Genomic DNA, 24,615 nt, shown 5'->3' with positions numbered 1-24,615 from the left:
TCACAATCTAAAACGAACAGGGCAAAAACACAGCCCACAATGTGAATTATGAAAAACAGACTGAAATTACAACGCTCATCATCTTTAATGAATATCTCAACACACCGGGGAGCTGGCTCAACCCCCATTGGACAATCAGTCAATCCTTCAATCTGGCACAGGGCTGACCATTACAAAAGGGCTCTTCTCCATGGGTATAGCTAAGTCTGAATATTTCATCCTTGGATAGGCTTGTTATCTTCGGTTCTAGAGAGCCCTCAACAGTCAGACAGGATGGCCAATCCCAGTGTTCGAATAAAACCATCCCACCGAGGTATCAAATTCCCATAATAGCTTTATCCAATGACTTATATCCCAGTGGAGAACATATGAATACCTTACGAGACTTGTGAAACTCTCCCAACCACCTGTAGCATGCAAACATACTCAAATTGCTCGCTACACAATGAATGGGCATTCGAAGCATTCCACTTCCCATAATTAGAACAACAAAAATGCATACAGCATTTTTTGTGTACATTTGAGAGTAGGGCAAATACCTATAAGAGTTGGCATAGGAAAATAGATCACTTTCCCCTGCCTATTCATTCTGGGGTGATACAACATCAAAATTAAAGTTAGCAATTGATGAAGTATAGGCTGTCCTCAGCCATGAATGAAGTCCATGGAATAGCAAATAGATTATGGTATCCTACTGCCTTCCCTCCAGTGAATGTGTAGTTCCCCTTGTATTTGCTCACAAACTCCCCTGCTGGCTTTGTCCTCGCCGCAAACTCGTAGTCCACGGCAAAGCTCACGGATCCCTTCTCCTGCATCCCCAAAAAGAGCCCAAAACAATGGAACGAACTCTGTTGATCCATGTTGCAATGGGCTGAGAGGAAGACGCCCTGGCCTTCCTAGTGAAACGCTTGGGAATAGACACGACCCGATGGGACTAAGTTTGCACATTCCTCCCTATTGAGGTCCGAGTATACAATGCACGGGGGAGGCTCAAACTCCACAACTTTAACGGGCCGGTACTTGTAGGCCCGCTCCACAAAGCACTTGTTTGTGGACTCCTCTGAGGTAAGCATGCTGTAACTCCATAGACTAAATGGCTCATCTACATGCAAAAGAGGCTAACCCATGAGGTCGAAAGAAGACTCTAAGAACACTTTGGAACCTACAAGAGTTCTCTAGGTTTCTTATAATCTTCTAGAGTTTCGTAGAGTTTCCTAGACTTGTACATTTCTAGATTCTTCCCCTTAAATATCTAGGGAAAGGAGGTGGGAACATTCTAGAGAATAAATCCCCACCATTGGTTAGATTTTATCTCCGCTATCCATTGAGGAGGTGGAAGCCTATAAATAGGTGAGGCTCATTTGGCCAAACCATCCAAGCAAACTTGTAAGCTCTCTCTTCTAGTGCAATACAAGTTCTCTATTTTCTCTTGTGTTCTCTCTCGTCTACTTCGGTTGCCCACCTTCGCTTGATAGGTTGACTTAGCATTGCCAAGGGGGTGATAAGTGCTAAGTGCCAACACGGTTGGCTTGGTAGGGTCCAAGGCCATGACAATGTGGTATCAGAGCAGGGTTCACCAGGGGCATATGACGGAAGAAATGAATGAGTGTTTAAAGAAAATAAGTGTTTAAAGAATGATGGGGTTATGGGTTAGACTTTCAATTGGTCAACAATATAATTTGTCGGTGGGCTATTATGGAATGCTATGGGTGGCTGTTTGGGAAAAGAAAAGGCATATTCAAGGACAAGAATAAAGGTTTCTAATTGAGTGTTCGGCTGAGATATTCAGGTGTTAGTGGGGCTGGAAATATAGGTAGATATGAGCTGTTTGGGTATGCTAAAAACAGTTTAAAAGAGGGCTGAAATATAGGAAAGAAAATGGTGGTCGATTGAACTAGAGGTGGAGATGGAAGAAGGGGTATTCGAAGATTATTTAGGGGACTGTTTTAGATACTTTTCTGCAGCAACATAAAGATGAAAACAACAAACCTGAGGTATTGGCACAGCAGCAGGTGGCTGTGATCTTCCGGTGGCGGCAACGAGCAAGTAGCAGTTGACTTGCTAGAATCAGCAATACAAAGGCAAAAACTGAATTTTATTTCCAAAAAGATAATAAAATGTTTTACAAAGGCCATATTTATAGACTTTTCTTGGACTTTCCTAATCCTATTCAAACTGAAATTCCAATCCACTTTGGACGTTTAAATCAAAAGAACTCCTATATTTTTTCTAAATTAAAATTCTAAAAGATATCAAAATCTAATTTCCTAGTTGTACTTGAACTAAAATTCTAAATAAAGAAGACTCCTTAAATTCCTCTAACTTTATACTTTCTAGAAGAACTCATAAAAACTCTCTAGATTCACTCGTCCAAAAGACTTATAGAAAAGCAATAACTCCCTTACAAAACTTATCCTAAAACACTAAAGAAAATCCTACTAAAAGTAAAACTCCTAAATTTCTTAAAGTGTAGTATTTTACGTGAGCCATAAATCTAGACGCCGTCCAGAAATCATCCAACCTAAGGGTCATGGACGATCCAATTAAGGCACGACGATCTTGACCGTTAATCTCGTGATCGTGCAAGATGCACCTGCATCAACCCCAACCAAACTCAACAAGGTGGCAAGAAGTCTCGTGCCTCTAGCAAGGCAAGGGGCGAGGAGTTTGCTACCTTGGAGGGAAGGGTAAGCTTCATGGAGGATGCTCTAAAGAAAATGCTATAGCTCATTGAGAAGGTTGAGCACAACATCGAGATGTTGGAGTCTCATGCATTAGGCTAGCTTGACCAGGTAAGGGACGACCTTGAGTCTTCTCTTAATGCCAAGGGGGAGCGATCCGAGAGCATGAATTTCTTGGAGAGGAAGGTCATGGATGCGATCAGCGTGATGCAGGCTCAACTTGACTCCCTTAGGGCATCCATTGAGGAGACAAAGGGGCGAACACCGGTCATTGCCAGTACCAGTGGGACAAGGGATATTCCAAGGGCTGATGTGCCCAAGCCAAAGGAGTTCAAAGGCGTGAGGGATGCCAAAGAGGTGGAGAACTTCCTATGGCAGATGGAGAGATACTTCGAAGGCTTGTACATTGAGGATGAGCAAGCCAAGGTACGTATTGCTTCACTCTTCCTCACACAACGTTATCCTATGGTGGCGTAGGAAGCATGTAGACATGGACAAAGGGTTGTGCACCATAAGAACTTGGGAGGACTTCAAGAAGGAGTTGAAGAGGCAGTTCTTCCCAGAGAATGTGGTCTACGAGGGAAGGAAGAAGCTACGGGAACTCAAACATAAGACCACTATCAGCGACTATGTGAGGGAATTTACGACGCTCATGCTTCAAATCCCTATCTTAGCTGCTGATGGTCTCCTCTTCTACTTCACTGATGGACTTCAAAATTGGGCCAAGCAAGAGATACAACGGCGTGGTGTAAAGAATGTTGACGAAGCTATTACCATACCAGAATCTCTCACAGAGTACCAAAGAGGTGAGTCCATCAAACCTAAGAATTCTAAGAATAGTCCTGCTAAAGGTGGGGGAGTACCTAAAGGAGGTAATAACAAGTTTACCTCAAGGAAGGAGTATGATGAAAAGAAGAAGGCCTTTACATGTAAGCAAACAAAGAGGGCACTATAAAGAGGATGAAAATAAATCATATAACTGTAAAAAAAATGCAAAGAAAATGTAAAACCTACGCAAATGGAGGATAATGGACCTACCAGAGCATAAGTTTATCACCCAAAGCAAACTAAAGAGAACCAATGGAGTTTTTTTTTCAAACGGCAATGGCAAAGGAGTTTTTTTCTAATGGCAATGGAGTTTTTTTCAAATGGCAATGGCGATGGAAATGGAGTTTTTACCGTTTGGAAGGCTTGGGAAGAAGAAGATAAAAGGTGAAAAGGGAACGTGAAAGTGCATTGTGATTAGTGCTTAAAAGGTGGAGTGTTAAAGTATAAAAGATAAATAACGCCTTTCTCCAACAACCTAAGCTTTTGGAGAAGTTGGTAAGTTAACATGGTATCAAAGCCAAAGGTCTCGAGTTCAAACCTCCCGGATAGCAAAATTCCACATGCGATGGAAAGCCCAAAGTGGGACCACATGTGCCACGTGTTTGCCAAGTGGGCCACACGTGCGGGGGAGTGTTAAAGTATAAAAGATAAATAACGCCTTTCTCCAACAACTTAAGCTTTTGGAGAAGTTGGTAAGTTAACAGGGAAAAGTAAGAAGGGTATTCTTCTCCTAAAACCACTCTGACCGTACTTGACAGATCCTCTTTCATGATTTTAAAAAGCCTACCCTTGATTCACAATTTCAATAAAACTTTGCTTTTGTTTAATAATTTTCCCTTATTTTAATAAATATTTCTTTGTTAAAATTATGGCTACTGATATTCTACCATGTTTTGATAATTGCACAAACTTATGTTGTTTTTTATTATTTAAAAAGCTGATCAAAAGTGATTAATTTCCCTAAAAAGCTCTCCTAAGCAAATTAAAAAAGAAAAGAAAGACAATATTAGTTTGTGCAATTATTATTAAATCATGATAGTGCCGGCAATAAAACCATAAGACATCATCTCTTCAAATTTGCCGACTACCTTTCCCCTCTCTTCATCATACAGCAGTTGCTTTCCTTTCTTTTTTCAACGCATTTTCCTTTCTGCTTTGTAGCTTTCTTTACGTTTTCTCAGTGTTGTGGGCCCCACTCTACTTTTTCCAAGCCTTTTCTTGTTATCTTTTCTCTCTCATTTGTCATGACTCGACCGAGTATCATTTTATTTTTATTTTTACTTTTAGTCTCTTTACATGTGAGTGTATGACTAAGAATCTCTCTTTTTGCCTCTTTTTGCCAGTGTTTAGTTGGCCCCACAAGCTTTCCTTTTAATGCTGGAAAATAACTGAGTTCTCATGTAATTTGGCACAAACCCAATGAATTACAATAAAAGAAATCCCTGAAAAAAATTTCTAGAATTTTTTTTACTATTCTTAATTTATAGGTAAATAATATGATTATGATTAAGTTGGATCATCCTATGGTGTGCGTCATACACAGGGCGAAGTAGGGGGGGGGGGGGGGGGGGGGCACTAAACTAGCCTGGCATGCATGTATAGCCATGCACCATATAAAGGAATTTTGCAAGTTAAGGGGGGAGCTATGGCCACTCTCAAGCTATATGTGCCTCCGCCTCCGGTCATATAGTAACATTAAGGCCCAATTGTAGGCCCCACCCATATTTTTCAAAATGAAGTGTACGATCCACACCATAGGATGATCAAGCCGTCCATTTGATGGGCCCGACGTAAATAGGTTGTGCCCCTAAAATCATTTCCATAGGATGATCGCAACCCTTTGATCTATAGAAGTTTACATAATATGCAGTCTCCACTTTAGACCAGAGGGCTAGGATCATCCTGTGTAAATGATTTTTGGGACACAACCTATTTACTATGTGGCCATCATATGGACAGGTTGGATCATCCTATGGTGTGGGCCGTACGGTTCATTTTTTTTAAAAAAGGGTAGCCTTGCTCAAAGATTTAAACAAATTAATTGTTAGGCCCACAAACCGTTTGTCGGGGAGAGAGAGAGAGAGAGAGAGAGAGAGGTTTGGAGTAGTGTTGTACCTGGTTGTGGAGTACAGGGGGATTTATCCCAGCAGAGGAAGGTGGAGGTGGAATATCACTTGCCTAAGTAAATACAGTTCACTTTTAAAAAATATTTCTCTGCTAAAAGGGGGTCGATTTAAGTTATATGGGGGTCGATTTATCACTGCCCTTTCAAAAGTTGTGAGAAGGTAAGTAAATAGGGTTTTGCTAAAGGCCCTTAGGGCAGCCGTCAAGATGCATTGGAGAAGAAATTTTACGTTCATTTGCACATATTTTAAGACTTTTTTTTAATCGAAACATCAAAACACAATTAAACATGTAAAGACAACAATTATTAAAACGTGATCGTGCCAATATCAGTATTCTTTTTCAATGAGAGGTAAGGAGTATTTTGGACTTTTCATAAAATTGGCGGTATTCAAGTCAAGTCTTTCACGAAAAGCAACGGCCCTACCACTTAAAAGTCTTTTATGGGATAAGGTGACTTTTCCTTTCATCAAATTGTCTGTACAAGTCTTTTTTTTTCTTTTCTAGGAAAGTAGCTGGGACTTTTAAGTGGGTTAGTGCATTTAGGAGTGTAAACGAGCCGAGCCGAGCGAAAAGCTCAAAAGCTCAAAAGCTCGGCTCGTTAAGCTCAAAAGCTCGGCTCGGGCTTGAACCAGGCTCGGGCTCGGCTCGGCTCGGTCAGGCTCGCGAGCCTTACCGAGCTCGGGTTATATTAAGTTCACACCCCTCATCTTCCCTGGACAGCCCTACTAGTGTAATTTGACTACTTTTTTTACACTATGGGGAGTGGTCTTAGTAACAAATGGGGTTCCAAAAATGAAGTGACATATTTTTTTTTGAAATGGTGAAGTGACATATTTTGCCCCCTCCCCCCCCCACTCCCTGGACAACCCTTTTAATGTATATATTAATATATGATATATATATTTAAATATATTAAATTCTTAACGAGCCGAGCCGAGCCGAGCCTGGCCTAAATCGGGCTCGGCTCGTTAAGGATTCGAGCCGAGCTCGAGCCAAAATTGACACCCTTAAGTGCATTTATCAAAATATGGAAGTGTTAAACTCAGTTACTTGTAGGTATCGTTTTGAAAAAAAATAAGGCACTTATAGTGGCACCAGAATGTTTTGATAAATGCACTAACCCATATCGTTATTTAAATAGCTCAAAGGTTATAGGGTTTTGCGTTAAGGTGCTTTAAATAGGAGAAAGCTTACGGCAGTTGCTTTCCTAGTAAAAAGTCACCTTATCGTTTTAATACCCACCAAAAAAATTATGAAAAGTCCAAATTACTCCTTACTTTCATTGAAAATTAAGGAAAATTATATCAGCACAACCATCTTTTAATAGTTGCACGGCCCAGCTCGTCTTTTCTTTTTTAATTGGCCTGTGAGATCTTTTTCGGAAATGTAATAACCTTTTGACATGTGTTTAAATACTCAAACAAAAGACACTTTAGTGCAATATCCAAACATGATAGTGCTGATATGATTTCTCAAATTTATTGTTTTAAATAAACTAAGGCAATAGGTATTGGCACCACCTTGTTTTGATAACTTCACTTATTCATCTTGTCTTTTCTTATATAAATAGCTGTCAAAGGTTATTATAGTTCCCAAAAGCCTCTTGACTCAAATAAAAAGGAAAAGACCAGATGAGTTTGCGCAATTATTAGAACATGGTAGAGCCAATATCAGCAAATAAAGTATTATTTTAAGGGAAAATTATTAAAAAAATGCAAAGTTTTGCTGAAATTGTGAATAAGGGTAGACTTTCTAAAATCATGAGAGAGAGGTTGTCAAGTGCGTCAGGTATGTTTTAGGACAAAAATACCCTTCTTGCTTTTCCCTTCACCTTTTGGGCACGAACCCTATGTCATTTCACCTTCCCTTTTCACTTTTTATCTTCTTCTTCACAAGCCTTTCAAATGGTAAAACTCCATACCCATTGCTCTTGCGATTAGAAAAAAATTCGATTGCCATTGTCATTAGGAAAAAAACTCCATTGGTTCTCTTTATTTTGCTTTGGATAATAAACCTAGGAAAATGTTATCAGCACTACTGTATTTTGATGAGGGCGCTCCTCACTTTATTAAAGTACTGTATGGCCCGCACCATGGGATGATCCAAACCGTCCATTAGATAGGCCACAGCCTAAATAAGTTGTGCCCCAAAAATCATTTCCATAGGTTGAGCCTAACCCTCCGATCTAAATGTTAGAGGGTTGATCCTAAACCTTTATAGATCGGAGGGTTAGGATCAACCTATGAAAATGATTTTTGGGGCACAACCTATTTTGGCTGTGGCCCATCTAATTTACGGTTTGGATCATCCTATGGTGCGGGCCATACCTTACTTTTAATAAAGTGAGGAGTGCCCTCATCAAAATACAAAAGTGCTGATAACATTTTCCTAGACCTATGCTCTGGTATGTCCATTGTCCTCCATTTTGCTTTGGATAATAATGCAACCACTCTTTCCATATTTGGCCGGTGGTGTACATGTGTTGGACAGTGATAATATATTTCTGTGGTGGTATCAGTATTTTAGACCATGGAATTACTATAATTCTTTTTTTGGAACTACAATTTTGATTTTGGCAGTACATTTTTAAATCTTGGAACCACTATTTTAGAAATGGAACCACTATTTTTGACTTAGGAACCACTATTTTCATATTGGAACCACTATTTTCATATTGGAACCACTCTTGGCATAATGCAAAAGCCACTCTTTTCATACGGGAACCACTCTTTTTATAATGGAACCACTCTTTTCATATTCTTTTCATACTGGAACCACTTTGTTTGGGAGTGCGAATGACCCTTCGGACTTCCAACAGGAGTCGAGTAGTTTGTGATGGAAGTCGTACCCAATCTTAACACAGGCCTCTCGTAGGTTTTAAGGCCACTACATATATATATATATATATATATATATATATATATGAGGAAACTGTTGGTGAGCTTAAGCTCACCAAACTTATGGTGAGCTAGCTTGCCCAATCACATGGGGGCCCACTTTGTTAGGATGATCCAAACCATTCATTTGAAAGTCTCTTACATAGATGGGGGGTGTACCAAAAATCAGCTCCATAGGATCATCCTAACCCTTCCATTTGTGGAGGACATAAATGGACAGACACAAATCTGCCCCATTTTTGTCCTCCACAAATGGAGGGGTTAGAATGATCCTATGGAGCTGATTTTTGGTACACTCCCTATCTATGATAAGGCCTTGCATATGAATGGTTTGGATCACTCCCCAAAATGTGGGACCCATGTGATTGGGCAAGCTAGCTCACCATAAGTTTGGTGAGCTTAACCAGTTTCCTATATATATATATATATATATATATATATATATAGAGGAAAGTGTTTCTACTCGGTCCCCTAGATAAGCTTATCTACTCCTCCCTTTAAAAAAATACAGTGGGCCCACGCTGTTTGGATGATCCAAAGCATTCATTTGATAGGTCTTAACATGGATAGGGTGTGCCCAAAAAATCAGCACCAAAGGGTCATCCTAGCCCTTCGTTTTGTAGTGCCTTGTGGTGCCCAGAATGGACACATATAAACGTCCACGTTTATATGCGTCCATTTTGGACACGGTGTGCCCAACAAAACGAAGGGCTAGGATGACCCTTTGGTGCTGATTTTTTGGGCACACCCTATCCATGTTAAGACCTATCAAATGAATGCTTTGGATCATCCAAACAGCGTGGGCCCACTGTATATTTTTAAAGGGAGGAGTAGATAAGCTTATCTAGGGGACCGAGTAGAAACACTTTCCTCTCTATATATATATATATATATATATATATATATATATATATATATATATATATATATATATATGTAGTGGAAGAAACAAAATCAGACCCAGATTCTTTAGTCAGGAGAAGAAGGAAGAAGCAGAAAAAAGAAGAAGCAAACACGAGCGATGCCGAAGAACAAAGGAAAGGGAGGGAAGAACCGAAAGAGAGGAAAGAACGAAGCGGATGACGAGAAAAGAGAACTAGTTTTTAAAGAAGACGGTCAGGAATACGCACAAGTGTAACGGATGCTTGGGAACGGGCGTTGTGAGGCGATGTGCATAGACAATGTAAAACGCCTCTGTCACATCCGAGGCAAGATGCATAAGAAGGTCTGGATCGCTGCGGGTGACATAATCCTCGTCGGACTCCGCTATTATCAGGATGGCAAGGCTGACGTCATCATCAAATACATGACTTATGAGGCTAGGCTACTTAAAGCCTACGGCGAGTTGCCGAGGAATACTCGTATCAACGAGGGTATTGGTGGCTGTCTAGATGAGGAGGATGATGGGGCCAGGGATGATGATTATGTTGAGTTTGGGAATCCAAAACACATCTCTCTCTATTGATCTCTTGTTCTCTTTATTTTGCTTTATCTTGTTTATTTTGTGTTTTCTTGTAAGGAGGTGTGAATTATTAGAGTTTGATAGTGATTATATGGTATTACGTGACTTAGCGTTTTGATTTTTGTTCCTTTCTTTTGGATGAGATGTGTGGATTTCAATCTCACGATAATATTGTGTGGTATGACGTGACTTAGGGCTTTGGTTTCTGTGATACAGTTGACTAATTGGGATTTTTTTCTTCTTCTTTTCTTTTGGAGGAGATGAGTGGATTTCAAATTTTTTGTTTGGATGGGTAAGTGGATTTCAATTTGATGATGATTACATGGTGTAACGTGACTTAGCGTGTTTATGAGATGCAGTAGAATAATTGAGATTTTTCTGTTCTTTTTTTTTGGATGAGATGAGTGGATTTCAATTTGCTGATAATTATATGGTATAACATGACTTGGGGTTTTGGTTGTTTTTGGGATGCTGTTTGAATAATTGGGAATTTTTTTCTTTTTTTCTTTTCCATTTCTTTTTTTAATGGTAATTGGGATTTTCTTCTTCTTTTCTTTTGCATGAGACGAGTTGGTGAGGGGGTCTGTGGAGTGACGTGTCAGACAAGTGAAGTGTGAGTGTTGTGGAAGTGGAAGTGGAAGTGGAAGTGGAAGTGGAGTTATTGGGAGTGTTTGGTTGTCAAAAATGGAAGGAGAGGGAAGTGAGGGTGCCATTATCAGAACTGTTAGGTGCCCTCTACAACCCTCTTATCTCTTCCGCCTCCAAAAATTCCTTTGGAGCAAGAATAACCAATGGCCAAAATTCTTTACCTATAAAATGAGTGAAGAAAAAAATTCACCATATCAAATCCTATGCACAAAATTGAGCAACAAAACCTAACCCAAATGCCACAAAATCCTAATTTTCAATGGCAAAAGTCATAGAAATACAACTCATAGAAATGCGAAAACTCCCACATTCAATGGCAAAAGTCATAGGAACCATTTCCATAAACATCATTCTGTACCAGTAATTAAAAAAAAAAATTCCAAAACAACCTACAAAACCAAGCTAGGAAAGAATTCTAAATGCCCAAAACCCATAGTATTCTCACCTTTATATCTTTTCCAAACCCCCTAAAGCCAGTTCCAAAGACATTATTCCTTGAACAAAAGTAGAAATGGAGATGTATTAAATCCAATCCCCAGCCACAAACGAAGCAACAAAACCAAACCCAACCTCTGTTGGACCTTCATATCTCCTTCAAACATCAAAACCCAGAGACCCAATCCAAAATTCATTTCTTAGAACATATGCAAGGGCCTAGGGCTGCAACATGGTCGGGTTGGGTCAGGTTTTTCAAAACCCTAGCCCTACGAGGGCCTTTATATCTCCTTGCATTGCGATTTGATTTCAAAAGTGATGTTCCTTCACATTATATCTATAAAATCATTTCTACCCCACGAAGCAGACCAAGCAAGTTCTATAAGCATGGTCAAGTGATGTTCCTTCACATTTTTCCCGTCGCCTTTTTGCAAACTAGCTATCGAGATTTTCCATGAGTTATATAGGGTTGATTAACTAAGAAGGGGATAAGGAGTAGAGCGTCTTTTGGATTATAAATCGGGGGACATTTACTACATATCAAACAAACCGAGCTAGTATGTTGTAGAAAAACAGATTTGCTGGCACCTGGCCCCATTAATTAAGAGCCCGGCTTCCCAAACTCGTTCTGTTGTTAGGGGCCCTTCGTGGGATAAACAAACAGACCTACCTTCATTCATGGAGGAGGCCCACGCCCACATTGGACTCTGGATGTTAATAAACCCACAGACTTACATTCATTCATGGAAAGGATGCTTGGCCTCAAGAACATGTTTGTCATCTTGTGGTCATTATTCATTTTTTTTTATTTTTTGAAAAAACCAGCTTCTCTAACATTGCTCATGTATGCAGATAATGAAGAACCATAAGACTATATTACTTGAGATGTCTCAGAAAAAAAAATCCTGGAGCCGCCCATTAATAGCAATAGAACTCTTTTTTTTGTGCCCGTGAATGGCAGTAATAGAGATAGAATTATATGTGAAGTTTTTTTTTTTTTTTTTCTTTGGTATGAAGGGTATTTTGGTCAAAACCTCTGTTAACACTTAATGAATCGGATGGGAATGCAATTTCACTCATTTCAGTCGTTTCATTTCATACTTTCATGAAGGAAAAGAGAGAGAGATTTTGTTCTTTATGCATCATATTCTTTGATAACAGTTATACATTATATTTGTGTATGTAATTTTGATTAGTTTTAATTTTTACAAGCATTATTATACACATAGATTAAACATTGATAAAATTTTAATTTAGTTGATAGAGACACACTAATAGTGGACTGCCATTCTATCTCTTTTTTAAAAAATTAATTGTTTACTTAGCTTAGTGGGACATAATAGGACACTCCGATGGACGATCCGAATTAAAATCGATGTTGATCATGACATGGAAAGTAGGATCCGAAGAACAATCCGACTCCGACCTGACCGATAATGAATTTGAATGAATCGTGACTGAGACATAGGTGGATCCGTTGACACCCCTCCCAAAATCCAAAACAAACACTCCAGTCTGAATTATGAAAAACAGGCTAAACATACAAGCATCATCATCTCGAATGACTCAATACACCATGCCGCTGGCTCAAACCCCCGTTGGATAATCCTTGAACCTGGCATGGGAGTGACCATTACAAAAGAGCTCCTCCACGCGGATATAGCAAGCCTGTGAATATTTCATCCTTGTATACCCTTGCTATCTTCCGTTGTTAGAGAGAGCCCACAATGGTCAAACGGGATGCCAATCCTTGAAGATAAAATTATCCCACCGAGGTAACCAATTCCCATAATAGCTTATCCAAGTATTTACATCCCCATGGAGAACATATATACACCTTACGAGGTGAAACTATCCCAACAACCTGTAACAAGCATTTGCTATGTGCATACACAAATTGCTCTCTACACAATAAAATGGGCATTCGAAGCATTCCACTTCGCATAATTTGAACAACAAAAATGCATACCGCATTTTTTTTACATTTGAGAGCAGGGCAAATACAACTTTTAAGAGTTGGCAGAGGAAAATAGATCCCTTCCCCTCGCCTATTCATTCTGGGGTGATAACAACATCAAAATTAAAGTTAGAGCAATCCACCAAAAGCTCCACTTACACGGCCATTAGGCATAAAACTAACCACATACACAAGGAACTTCAGTGCTGTTTGATGGTGAGCTCCGCTCTCAGGTGTAGGATGCCATTGATGAAGTAGAGGCTGTCTTCAGCCATAAACGACGTCCATGGAATAGCAAATAAATTACGGTACCCTACCGCCTTCCCTCCAGTGAAAGTGTAGTTCCCCTTGTATTTGCTCACAAACTCCCCTGCTGGCTTTGTCCTCGCCGCAAACTCGTAGTCCACGGCAAAGCTCACGGATCCCTTTTCCTGCATCCCCAAAAAGAGCCCAAAACAATGGAACGAACTCTGTTGATCCATGTTGCAATGGGCAGAGAGGAAGAAGCCCTGGCCTCCCAAGTGAAACGCTTGGGAATAGACACGACCCGATGGGAATAAGTTTGCACACTCTTCCCTCTTCAGGTCTAGGTATACAGTACACTGTTGGTGAGGGAGCTCAAACTCCACAACTTTAACGGGCCGGTACTTGTAGGCCCGCTCCACAAATCGCTTGTTTGTGGACTCCTCAGAGGTAAGCATACGCTGGCGATGTGGGGTTTCAGCCTTAAAGAAGAGGGCCTCAAGGACAACTTTGGTGGCAAGGTCATGATCAAAGTCATTGCATGTCAGGACTTTCCTAAGTTTCCTGCAAGTCATATATGGGAAGCGGATGAGGCGACCAAGACGTGCCCCCAAAACCTCACGCCGATCCTCCAGCTTCGGGTACTGAGCCCGGGCCCACTTCAGAACAAAATCATAGACAGCATCTTCTGATGCGACTTGGAGATCATCACTGCACAGTACTGCCTCAATTCCAGCAAGGGGCAAGTTCAACACTTCTTCTTGGTACCTGGAGTGGAGACCGTCATCAAACCTTAATAAATTAACATAAGTCATTTAATGGAATTCTAGTAGAAAAGATTGATTCTACTCTTATCTTAGTTTTTTTTTTGAAATACTCTTTTTTTTAAAAGATACTACTTTTTTTTTAAAAATACTCCTTTTAAAAAAAAAATACTCTTATCTTTGTTTTTCTTATTCTTTCTTCTTTTTAATGAGGCAAAATGTTCAACAATTCTGTATCTTACATAGAATGTTAAAAGTAGAGTTAAAATAGATAGAAATGAGTTCCTCTTACAAATGACTCACCTGGTTATGTCTTTGTAACGTGTAGCGAGGTACTGTTTGGCTGCATCAGTCAATGGTTGGACAGCATCGGCCATTAAAACGCTAGAAGGAAGCTCGAGATAGAGTAATGCAGATTCTGGTGTCATGGGCAAGTTGCGTAACAACTTGCTGCAATACCTCATGCATGAAGCAACCTCAAACTTGTCAGCAGCCATTAGCACATCCAACAATGCAGGAGCTGTAGTTGTCGATAAATTCTCACTGTACATAAAATTCAGAAGCTCCATGAGGGCAGCTTCCTCTGTGCCAGAAAAAGTAAGCAGAGAACAGTTAGTGAGACAGTACATTAAAATAAGCACCCAGTACTTTAAAATAGCCCATTTAGTTGAAAAAACGCTATGAGATGGTTCTGCTCTTTTACATGTTATGAAAATGCACCTATTACTTTAAAATAAGCGCTGAAATAGCCCATTTCTCAAAGAACAAACGAGAAAAGCAAACTTTCCAAGATAACTACACAAGACTTAACCTATATCAACACTTCTATTCAAATGTTCCAGTGAATGCATGCCTCAAAACACCAAAAAACTTCAGATATGTCAGCAATATTGTGGTAAAAAGACTCAAAACTTATTCACTGTGATTCCCAGGAACTTAAGAAATAAAATAAATGTAAGACAAGCAAACAAAAATGCAGGAAAGATAATAATTTGTTTGTCATGAACTCTTGTGATAAAAATTAAGAGCCGGACAGTATAAAAAATGCAACCACCATCCTTGCAACGGAAGATGTAAGAAAATAGAAGTAACAAATCTCTTTGAGATTTACCCGAGGCATTGATTCGTAGAGTTACATGTCGTTGCTCTGATTCACGCATGCCATTTGAGAAAAGCTGCAAAATAATAGCAAAGAATTCAGTAATTTTAGAACAAGAAAGTATAAAAATGGGGAAAATAAATTAATAGCTTACCTTATAGAAAAATGGGCTTTTCGCGGCTAAAATTGGAGAACTTATGTGTATAGTTTTAACTTTCAAAACAGTAGAACACTCCATACTCCAGGATGAATCATTGCTCTGTGCAGCCTCGTCACCTTCAAAGTAAAACCCGCAGTAGTTAGAAACACAAAAGGGGCAGATAATTAGAGGCACCTGTGGAATTTTTGTTCACAAATTTAGTTTAAAATTCATCTCAGACATGAAAGAAACAAATTACTAAGTTTTTTGTATGGTAAAAAATGAAATATCTGCTCATATTCTATCTAGCAAGCACAGGTTCCGAGCAATCTGATCATTCAGAAATAGGCAATCCTGAAATTAACTTTCATCGAGTATAACACTGCTCAATAAAGTGCAGACTGGCAAATAATAAAATTCTTTTTTGTTTTGATAATAATAAAAAAAAAGGCTACCCCAAACAGGCTGACCAGGGCTTCTATTACTCTCGCAGATTTACATCCTCTATTACTCCTCTAGTGGATGCCCATCTCCAATTAGTAGAGTTAGTCTATTCACACTGCTCTGGGCCAATAAATCTGTTTAGCTGGGATTTCTACCAACATAGCTGAAAGGCATCTCTCAAGCATGCCCAATGCTTCGTCAATCACATTGGATAGAAGCCACGGGTGATTCTCAGTAGGCATCGTCCATGTGATCATATTCAATGGACGACGCAGAGCATATTTTCTTTTCTTTTTTCTAAATTTCATCCACCACATCGAAATTTCGATGGACATACAATACTAAAACGATTCCATTAGAGTTTCGTGTCATTGCACATGGAAATCAACACTTTTTCGTAGAACCGTGCATGCTTCGGTGGAAACTTGAATCCATGGCCATGACATCCTAGCCTCATCAAACTCATGATTTCAAGCCAATAATTGATATCGATTTCTGGTGAAAACTCACACAATAAGTTGTAAACCAAATACATTTGGAAGAATATTCAATAGACATGCTTTTATAATACACAACCTTTTGTTTGCATGGTCCGATTGAAAAACCAATTCATTTCAGTGTGGAATTATACTTAAATCCATGCCGTGAACCCATTTTCATTATCTAGGTTGTTTATTCACATAAAGATATAAAATAAAGAAACAGAGTTAAATGTACCAACTCGACTGGAAAGTATTCCACCACCTGAAGGTGATTCTTCAATCATTGCCACAACATCCTCATCTTGATTTTCATATGCCACGCCATCCTCCGCATCAGGCTGGTTACAATTCAAAATATGCTCCTCAGGGAATAGAGCAAGCTCCGCAACTACCAGAATATAGAAGAGTAAAATCAGCAACCAGTTTTTGCCATAAATATGTAATGCAAACATTATATAGCGCAAACATTATATAGCACATGATATATTGCATGCAATAGCAAGCTACAGAATAATACACATAAAAAACAAAGGCTGGTTTTCGATAAGCATAGTTTTCCTAGACTGATGTAGCCTTTTGTCGACTTACTAATAGGGCCCCCTATGTCGCCCTTGAGTCATATGTCAAGAAGTCACTATTAAATATCCCAGACAACTAGAAGAGGTGAGTAGAGCCAGCTCAATACTGAAAAAAGGTTAGATACACTCATCAAGGTAAATGAGTAGTGGGCCAGTGCATGCATGTAAATATCCCAATCACAGAAGAACAAAAACTGCAGAAGCAATTATCCTATCTACCACCTCCCCTCAAGATAGCATCCAACTAGACTCCAATTTTTCAATAAGCTTTGACCTAGGTGCATAATTGAATATGCATCTTTTTTTTTTTAATGGAAATTGAGAATGTGCATCTTAGATGTATAAAATGATCCATTTTGTGGCTAATCTGAGTTACAACCCAATGGCTGGAAATTGGAGTTATAGTACAGCACAGGAAAAGATATAGCTAGATTCAAGATGAAAGAATTGAAAGCATGAGCAATCCCAAGAAGTACTGAAGCATAACACAAAAACATCAGTGATTACAAATGTGCAAGTTTAATATATAAATTGCATCTGCTATGTTTCCAGTACGGGTTACAACTGAGCCTTAGGAAATGAGAGTGGAAATATAACAAATAGTAGCACAGGAAAAGGAAAAAGGATCAGGTGATCAGATTAGAAACTACATGATTTCAGAAAGAAATTACAGGTTCATCACATCAGAAACACACCCATCTAAAATTCTAAAACACCACTATCCACCAATTTTCTCCCCTCACCTCTAGAGACTAGCTTCTCTTCTCATTCCCCTGCCGCCATAACTGCTGCTAATGCTAAAGAACCATCAAACTTTGTAGATACATTGCAAATCACTAATTTCGATTAAAACTTAGCTGGATGACTTTCCAAAGAAACATGTCATCTCTCACAATGCCTGTCCCCTCCAGCCCACCTCAATCCATAAGAAATGCGAGATAATCTCCAACACATGCCGTTAAAAATTTTTGGCCACTGAGGTCCATCCATTAGAAGCCTAATATGTGCTTTCAGGCCATTCTACACAATTGCTGCAATTTAAGGCTTATCCACTGGAAAAATCCAGATTTTCTCCACAGGGATAGAAATCCATGGGAAAAGTACCTGGGATTGGCTACCCCGCTTGGATGATTTTAGCTTGAATAAACCCTGAGATAGGCGGCTACACTGCTTGTATTAGTATACCCTACACATTGGGGCTTTCTCCTTAACGTGAACAGAAGATAGCAAGCCTATGCAATATAGCTACTTAGCATCTTTATTTCCTTTTTCAAAACCAAAAATGCCTACAAATTTCTGCTTATAAAATTTCTCCACGTAAGGTCATAGTTCCAGTTTTCCATGTTGCAAAACTGAGAACTTGAAATCTCACCGATTCCTACTTGTCTTTCATCCAGTATAAATATCCATAAAAGAATTTGCAAAATACAGCTTGGAGAGAAAGTTCCTCAATCTAAATATCAGAACTTCCCAAACCCTAACCTCGATTCGTAAAAATTCCACAAACAAACAGACAAGATACAATAACTCAACATGAGATGAGAGAAAAACTAAACGAATTAACGAAATGATAACCAGCACAAACCCTAGATCCAGAGATTTCACACGGATCAAAATAAAAAACACCAAAATGAGAGAGAAAAAAAAGAAAAAAAAAGAGGGATCTGATCTACCGTTTTCCTTCTTGATGTCCTCCCTCCTCCTCTTCCGATTCCTCGCCCAATCTGCGATGCTGGTACAACCCTCACCGTTGGATTTGTTCTCCGGCAAGCCAGCCATGATCTCGATCCTGAGCACGCGATCTGAAAAATTGTTGTTGTTGAAAGCGAAAGCGAAATCGCGATCCTTGCTTCCAGGTGAAAAATCGGAGTCCATAATCGAACGAGGATCAAACAGATCGGCTCCAGATTCTTTCATCTTCATCATCAACTCTGCAAACCCTAGCGAGTAGCTAATCAGAAGGATAAGGAAGTTCGAGCAAGAAAGAAAAACCTAACCCTAGGTACTAACCCTAACCAAATGCAGGTCAAACACATGAGGTTCGAACGTTTTCCGTTCGACGTTTTAAGTAGGAAATGTTTTGAACCGACCAACAAAATAAAATAATAATTCTTTTTGTTTTTTAGCTACCTTGTTTTAATAATTGCACAAACCCGTCTTGTCCTTTAATGGGCTTGTAAGAATAAGATCTGTTTGGAAGTTCAAAATACCCTTGCAATGACAGAAAAATTACAGAATAACCTCACGAGTTTCACTTTTCCTTCAGCCTGCTTTATTAAACAAAGTAAGGTATTAATGTCATTAACAAGGGAAAATCATGGGTGACGCGCTTTAATGCTTTAAGCCTTTAATATATAGTTTGTAAAAGCAGTATACTGGGGCGATGATTTTTTCGCCCCTGTAGGATAATGTGCCGCCCTTTGTAACGTGATTTGGCATAAAAAAGCGTTGAAGTCTGCCGACAATTCGAGTTACAAGTGGGGCGCATTATCCTACAGGGGGCGAAAAAATCATCTCCCTTACAACAAATGCCGGCTTCGGCTGACTTTTTCATTAGATAAGGTCACCTTAGATGACTTAAATGAGTAAAACAAAATCTGCTAAAAAGTTAGCCTATGTGGCTGATCACTCGTGCAAAAGAAAAGTCAGCTGTGAAATGACTTTTTGCCAAATTACTTAGCAAATCCTATTTGGCCATGAAGAAGGCACTTGCCTTTTGTTCTCTCCATCTTTACTAACTTTTGACCTTATCCACTCTGAATAATATTAAATCATTTGGGTAAGATTTAAACTCATAGTCAATTGATTATTTCAACCTAATGCGTTACTAAAATCTTTTTAGTGTGCATCATCAATCTTCGTCTGAGATTTTATATGATATGTGCACTTGAAGTTCAGTATTTTTTCAAAAAGTATAGTAAGACCCACTTCATAGGATGATCCAAACCATTCATTTGTTGGGCCACGACCTAAATAGGTTGTACCCGAAAAATCATCTACATAGGATGATCCTAACCTCCGATAAGTCCACGACCTAAAACCCACCAAATGTTTGACAATTTCTTAAATAACAACCTTTCCCTCAGGAAAACGCACGAGTCTGCCTACTACTTGTGCTATACTATCAAATGACCACCTACCATCAAATTCGTGATCGAAACTTGAAGGATCAATATCTTTCACTAAAAATAACGAGATCATAATCCGTATAAGTAAAAAAGAAAAAGGTAATTAAAACAATTGATGCCGTTTTATTCCTTTTATGTATTCCCCTATCCCTACAATTAAACTGACACAAAGAAGACGAAGAAGAAAAAGAAATACAACAAAAATGAGAAAAATATGAAACATCCTAATTATATTAAAAACACAAATTTACACTCATTTTAAGGTGGTCTCTAGTTTTCTCCCATTTCAATTTTCCGTAGGCTTTGTTTCTTTTGGCACAAAATGGGCGCAAAGACAAATTTAATGCTCATTTTAAAATAGAAAAATGAGCGTAAAAAATGTTTTACGGCCCATATTACGTTGAAAGACATGGAGCCGTTCATCATTCAAAAAAAGAAAAAAAGAAAAAGAAATGGAGCAGTACAGTCAAAAGTCTTGATTGCCGGTGCGTGTTATTATAGTATGGACCATATAATTAATTGATCATCAACATTACTCTCAACTAATCGTTCACAATTTATAAGTAGGAAATACTATTCCACCTGAACAAAACGTGTTGCCCAACTTTAACGCTCTAACATGGTTGGTGTAGGTAATTGGCTCACCTCTGATGTGTGAGCATGGTTCCCTTTGTCAACACCAACCAAGAGATCATTTACAAGGCCTGTGTTCTCAATTTTACAAGCTAAAACATGGATTTTATAGTAATGATGTTTTATCTTATAAAATTTAAGATTTTACAATCCTAGATTATATAATTCTTGTATCCAAGCGGCCCTTCAATGGGTCAGGCTGAGGCAACCCAACCATACTCCTGAAGTATTATTTTTAAGCGGTCCTTCAATGAAAGAAATTATACGAGGAAAAGGGGGCATTTTTGTAATAGATGAAAAAATGACGGTCATAAACTCGTTCCCCCCCTTCTTTTTTTTTTTGGCTTTCTATTTGTGCTTTATCTACCCTTTTGTCTCGGTTTGGGAAACGACACGAAGATGCGGCCGTGTCAGGAGTTTCCTGAAACCGGCATATTTGTAAAGTAAGGATATTTTAGTCATTTGATAAGAAACAAGGGAATTTATGTAAGGACTGATATTCCCTTCTCTGACGGATAAAGGAAAAGAAAAACGTTAAAATTGGGTGAATTTATCCTCAAGCAGTTAACCAATCTCACAGAAACCGTTAAAGGGGGATTTTATCCGTTTAGGGGGGATATCATTTCCCTTTTTGTATCGTTTTGCTATTGGTGCATTATCCGTGGAGTGATTTTTTTAGAGAGCTGAGGCTAGGGCTGGCAATTTCACCCGGAAAAGCGGGGATCCGCCCCGCCCCGCCCCGTTTGGGGAGGGGATTCCCCGATTTGAAAGGGGAAGGGGAAGGGGAAGGGGAATATAAAAATTCTCCGGTGCGGGGAGGGGAAGGGGAAGGGGAAGGGGATGGAGTTGTCCCCGTCCCGCCCCGCTAATCAATGCCATTTTTTTGTAAATTTTTAAGTGTTTTTTTTAAGGAAAACTACTAGAAACTCTGTGGATCGGCTACAAGATTCCCCCAAACATAAACTTAGCTTGTCTTTTCCTTTTAATTAGCTTCTGAGAGCATTTTGGGAACTATAATAACCTTTTCACAGATGTTGAAATTATAAAGACACGCTGAGAGCCTGAGACGCTGAGTGTATGCAATTATCAAAAAATCGTAGTGCCAACAGAATTTTAGGGTTGGATTGCAGGTTTTAATTTTCAACAAGAAAAATTTAGCTACTAGAAATTTGTTTCATGTCAGCACTAGACTGAATTGCAGTTAAAGAAATAAGTCATTTGTTGATTTGTTCTCTTCTCCATTCTCATTTCTCATGCTCATATGGGGGTTAACATGCTATACAGAATGAACTAATGAACATTATTTTGCGTGTGTGAGCGCCCACTTATGGACTTTTAAAGTTCATTGTGACTACTGAAATAGTTACTTTTTGCACATTGGCTGCATGTTAATGAAGGTAATCCTGGTGCTCATTTCCTATTTATCATTCCATAATTTATGCAGAAAATTGCTGAAAGATGAGGTCCTGTTGTTATTTATGTTTGTTGTCTCATCCATGCATTTCTAATTTTGTCCATCTGTTTGTTGATCACATGAATAGAATCATAGCATTCATCACAATATTGTCTGTAATGGACGTAGAAAAAAGAAGCTCTGTTTGCTGGTTTGGTTGGGTTCCAAAGAGGGGGCGGGGCGGGGATTTTGTCCCCGAAGGATGCAGGGAGGGGAAGGGGAAGGGGATTAGATATTCCCCGCGGGGAGGGGAGGGGGATTCCCCACCATCCCCGCAGAGGGGAAGGGGAAGGGGAGGGGGAAAATTCCCCGCAGAGGGGAAGGGGAAGGGGAAGGGGACCCCAACATCCGGCCCCGTTGCCACCCCTAGCTGAGGCCGGTGAGGAAGATTTAGATGCCTGAGACACAGCTCTCCTTTTTTTAAGAAGCTGGGATTTTTTCCATGGAAAATTAATTTTCTTGAAAAAGATCCATGTAGACGGAATTAGACATATAGTCAATTTGAGCCAGGTAGATCATTTCACCTTATTCATGAAAATTTTCTAAATGATTCATTAGCCGACCCCTACTAGTTTAGGACAAAGGCTTAGTTGAGTTGAGTTGAGTTGGATTTTGGTAAACTCATATTCCGTGCATTTTTTTTAAAATAGAAACTTTTTTTTGTTTTTCAAGAAAAACCGCAAACCTACTCGAATTTGGAATTTTGTTCCTATAAAATAATTTTTTTTAAAATATTTTCAACAATTTTCTTTTTCCTAGATCCAAACAGGACCTAAGTCTTTTTGGCATCCAGATGCAAGAAGGGCCCCACATCTCGTGATGGTCAATTCTATGCGTGTAAAATGGCCGGTGGCCTAGGGGACCCCACGTACACCTCTTGCGGCCTATCAATTTGGACGCTGAACACTTAACTTGCTTCATCAATTTGGAACTTGCTTCCTTCAAAGACTTTCCTGATCATAATTTTTTCTCGTCTACATTTCAATTCAAAATTTTGCAGAGACCTACCATCTTGATGAATAACGTGATAATCACTTTATTTGAACATTTCTAGCCATTCGATCGCAAGTTGAATGCGATTTTGAGGTCATCTACACTACCCGTTTGCAAGCTTTAGATGGAACAATCCATATCCTTTGATACGTGTGAGACCCACCAAATCAAGGGAATAGGTCATGCTAAAGTTATATAGATAGGAGTATTTGGTATGCGGATAGGATATCAATCTTTGGATAAGTTGTCGGAATTTACTATCCTGCATGGATAAGTTTATCTTGAACCATGTCATCTGTTTTTCACTAGAAGGATAGCAATCTCCGACGAAATCCATTGGCACAAAGGGATCAGAATCAGATATGTATCCATGTAACTATATCTTGCAGTGGCATTTCATAAAGAAAGAAATGGAACCAAATTATTAGGGTTGCAACTAACCCGACCCGAAAATAACATGGGTCGAGTTTAGAAATCATGGGTCTTGGGTCGGGTCGGGTTTTGAATTGGAAAACCCGAATCAATCTTGGGTAGGGCCAGGTTTAAAGAAAAAAAAACCTGAAACCCGAAACCCGAAACCCGAAGCCCGACTCATTTTGGTGCACTGTGACTTTCTTAAATATCTCTTGAATAACATAGAAAATTATTTTTTAATATATTGATACAATTGTGTTTGATTGAGGTGATCATGTCTGTTATGTCAAAATATAGTGTCCTTCTTAAAGTTGTACACTTGATGACATAAATTTAGCAATTTGTGGTGTGGAGATTTGTTTTTTTTCTGCAACCATTAAAATTAGTCACTATCCTACGCTAAAAAAATGAAAACCTGACCTGACCCAACCCGAGAAACTATCTTGCGTAGGGTCAGGTTTAGGAATCTCGGGTTTTCCTATAAAAAATTAGACGCGACCCGACCCAAGATAATTCTCGGGTAGGGTAGGGTTTTGGAAAACCCGACCTGCCCGACCCGAGTTGCACCCCTACAAATTATAGATTTAAACAACAAAATAGTTATTGAGAATATTTTATCTAGGAAAGAGGTTGACCCAAACAGGGGATATCAAATTATCAAGTATATATCCGAGGATAAAATAAGGGAGTTTCTTAAGTTGTGTTCTTTTTTTCTATTGGAAAGAATTATAAAGATGAAGTGTTGTGTGTTGTGTTTAACATTGATGTGTGTCATATAATCTTGGGGAGACATTGACAATACGAAGTCGATGCAACTCATATGGGCAAGGATAATACTTATATATTTGAAAAAGGCGGGAGAAATTATCCTTGGGTCTATGAGCGGAGGGGACCTACGGAAAGCTTTACAAATAGAGGGTAAAGCCTTTCTCACTCTCAGTAGTAGCGACTAGAAAATGAGGGTAAAAGAAACAGAAGTGTGGAATCGACAAGAAGAGTCTCATGCCACATATAAGAAAGTAGCAGATAAGAATATGCGAGCTAAAGTATTCTAGGACGGTGATCTGGTGATGTTGTATATGCGTAAAGAAAATTTTCCAACGGGAACTTATAACAAATTGAAGAATGAGAAGTATGGGCCTTATCAGATTATTGAGAAGATTAATGACCGTACTAATATTGCTATTCTTCCACAAGGCATCGCCATCTC

General features: G+C 39.1%; 1 protein-coding gene and 1 pseudogene across 2 annotated transcripts; one reads left to right on the top strand and one right to left on the bottom strand.

Moving 5' to 3' along the window:
- Nucleotides 1-9,480: 9,480 nt before the first annotated feature.
- On the top strand, nt 9,481-10,117 carry LOC143860733 (eukaryotic translation initiation factor 1A-like; annotated as a pseudogene).
- A 2,850-nt stretch (nt 10,118-12,967) lies between these two features.
- Nucleotides 12,968-18,837, bottom strand: LOC143860502 (BTB/POZ domain-containing protein POB1-like). Of its 2 annotated transcripts, none has more exons than XM_077371180.1 (6): nt 18,458-18,837; nt 16,442-16,594; nt 15,296-15,417; nt 15,154-15,217; nt 14,346-14,625; nt 12,968-14,046 (listed from the first exon to the last, which is right to left on the bottom strand). In XM_077371180.1, exons 1-6 carry the CDS (start codon nt 18,708-18,710, stop codon nt 13,236-13,238), a joined length of 1,683 nt encoding a protein of 560 aa, XP_077227295.1. In that variant the 5' UTR covers nt 18,711-18,837; the 3' UTR covers nt 12,968-13,235. The 2 variants fall into 2 exon arrangements, with proteins under 2 accessions (XP_077227295.1, XP_077227296.1); XM_077371181.1 differs by having other exon boundaries at nt 16,469-16,594; nt 18,458-18,835.
- Nucleotides 18,838-24,615: the final 5,778 nt, after the last annotated feature.

Source organism: Tasmannia lanceolata, unplaced genomic scaffold (assembly GCF_043159265.1).
Source record: "Tasmannia lanceolata isolate RefF3 unplaced genomic scaffold, GAP_Taslan_0.1 ptg000037l, whole genome shotgun sequence".
NCBI classification, from domain to species: domain Eukaryota; kingdom Viridiplantae; phylum Streptophyta; class Magnoliopsida; order Canellales; family Winteraceae; genus Tasmannia; species Tasmannia lanceolata.
Note: the sequence above shows the minus strand (reverse complement) of the source record. Positions and strands in the feature narration are given on the sequence as shown.

Coding starts and splice junctions, on each gene's coding strand:
- LOC143860502 (XM_077371180.1), bottom strand. CDS start 18,710: ATGATGAAGATGAAAGAATCTGGAGCCGATCTGTTTGATCCTCGTTCG. Junction 15,418..16,441: donor AATACTTTCCAGTCGAGTTG/GTACATTTAACT, acceptor TTTACTTTGAAG/GTGACGAGGCTGCACAGAGC. Junction 14,047..14,345: donor CGTTACAAAGACATAACCAG/GTGAGTCATTTG, acceptor TCTCCACTCCAG/GTACCAAGAAGAAGTGTTGA.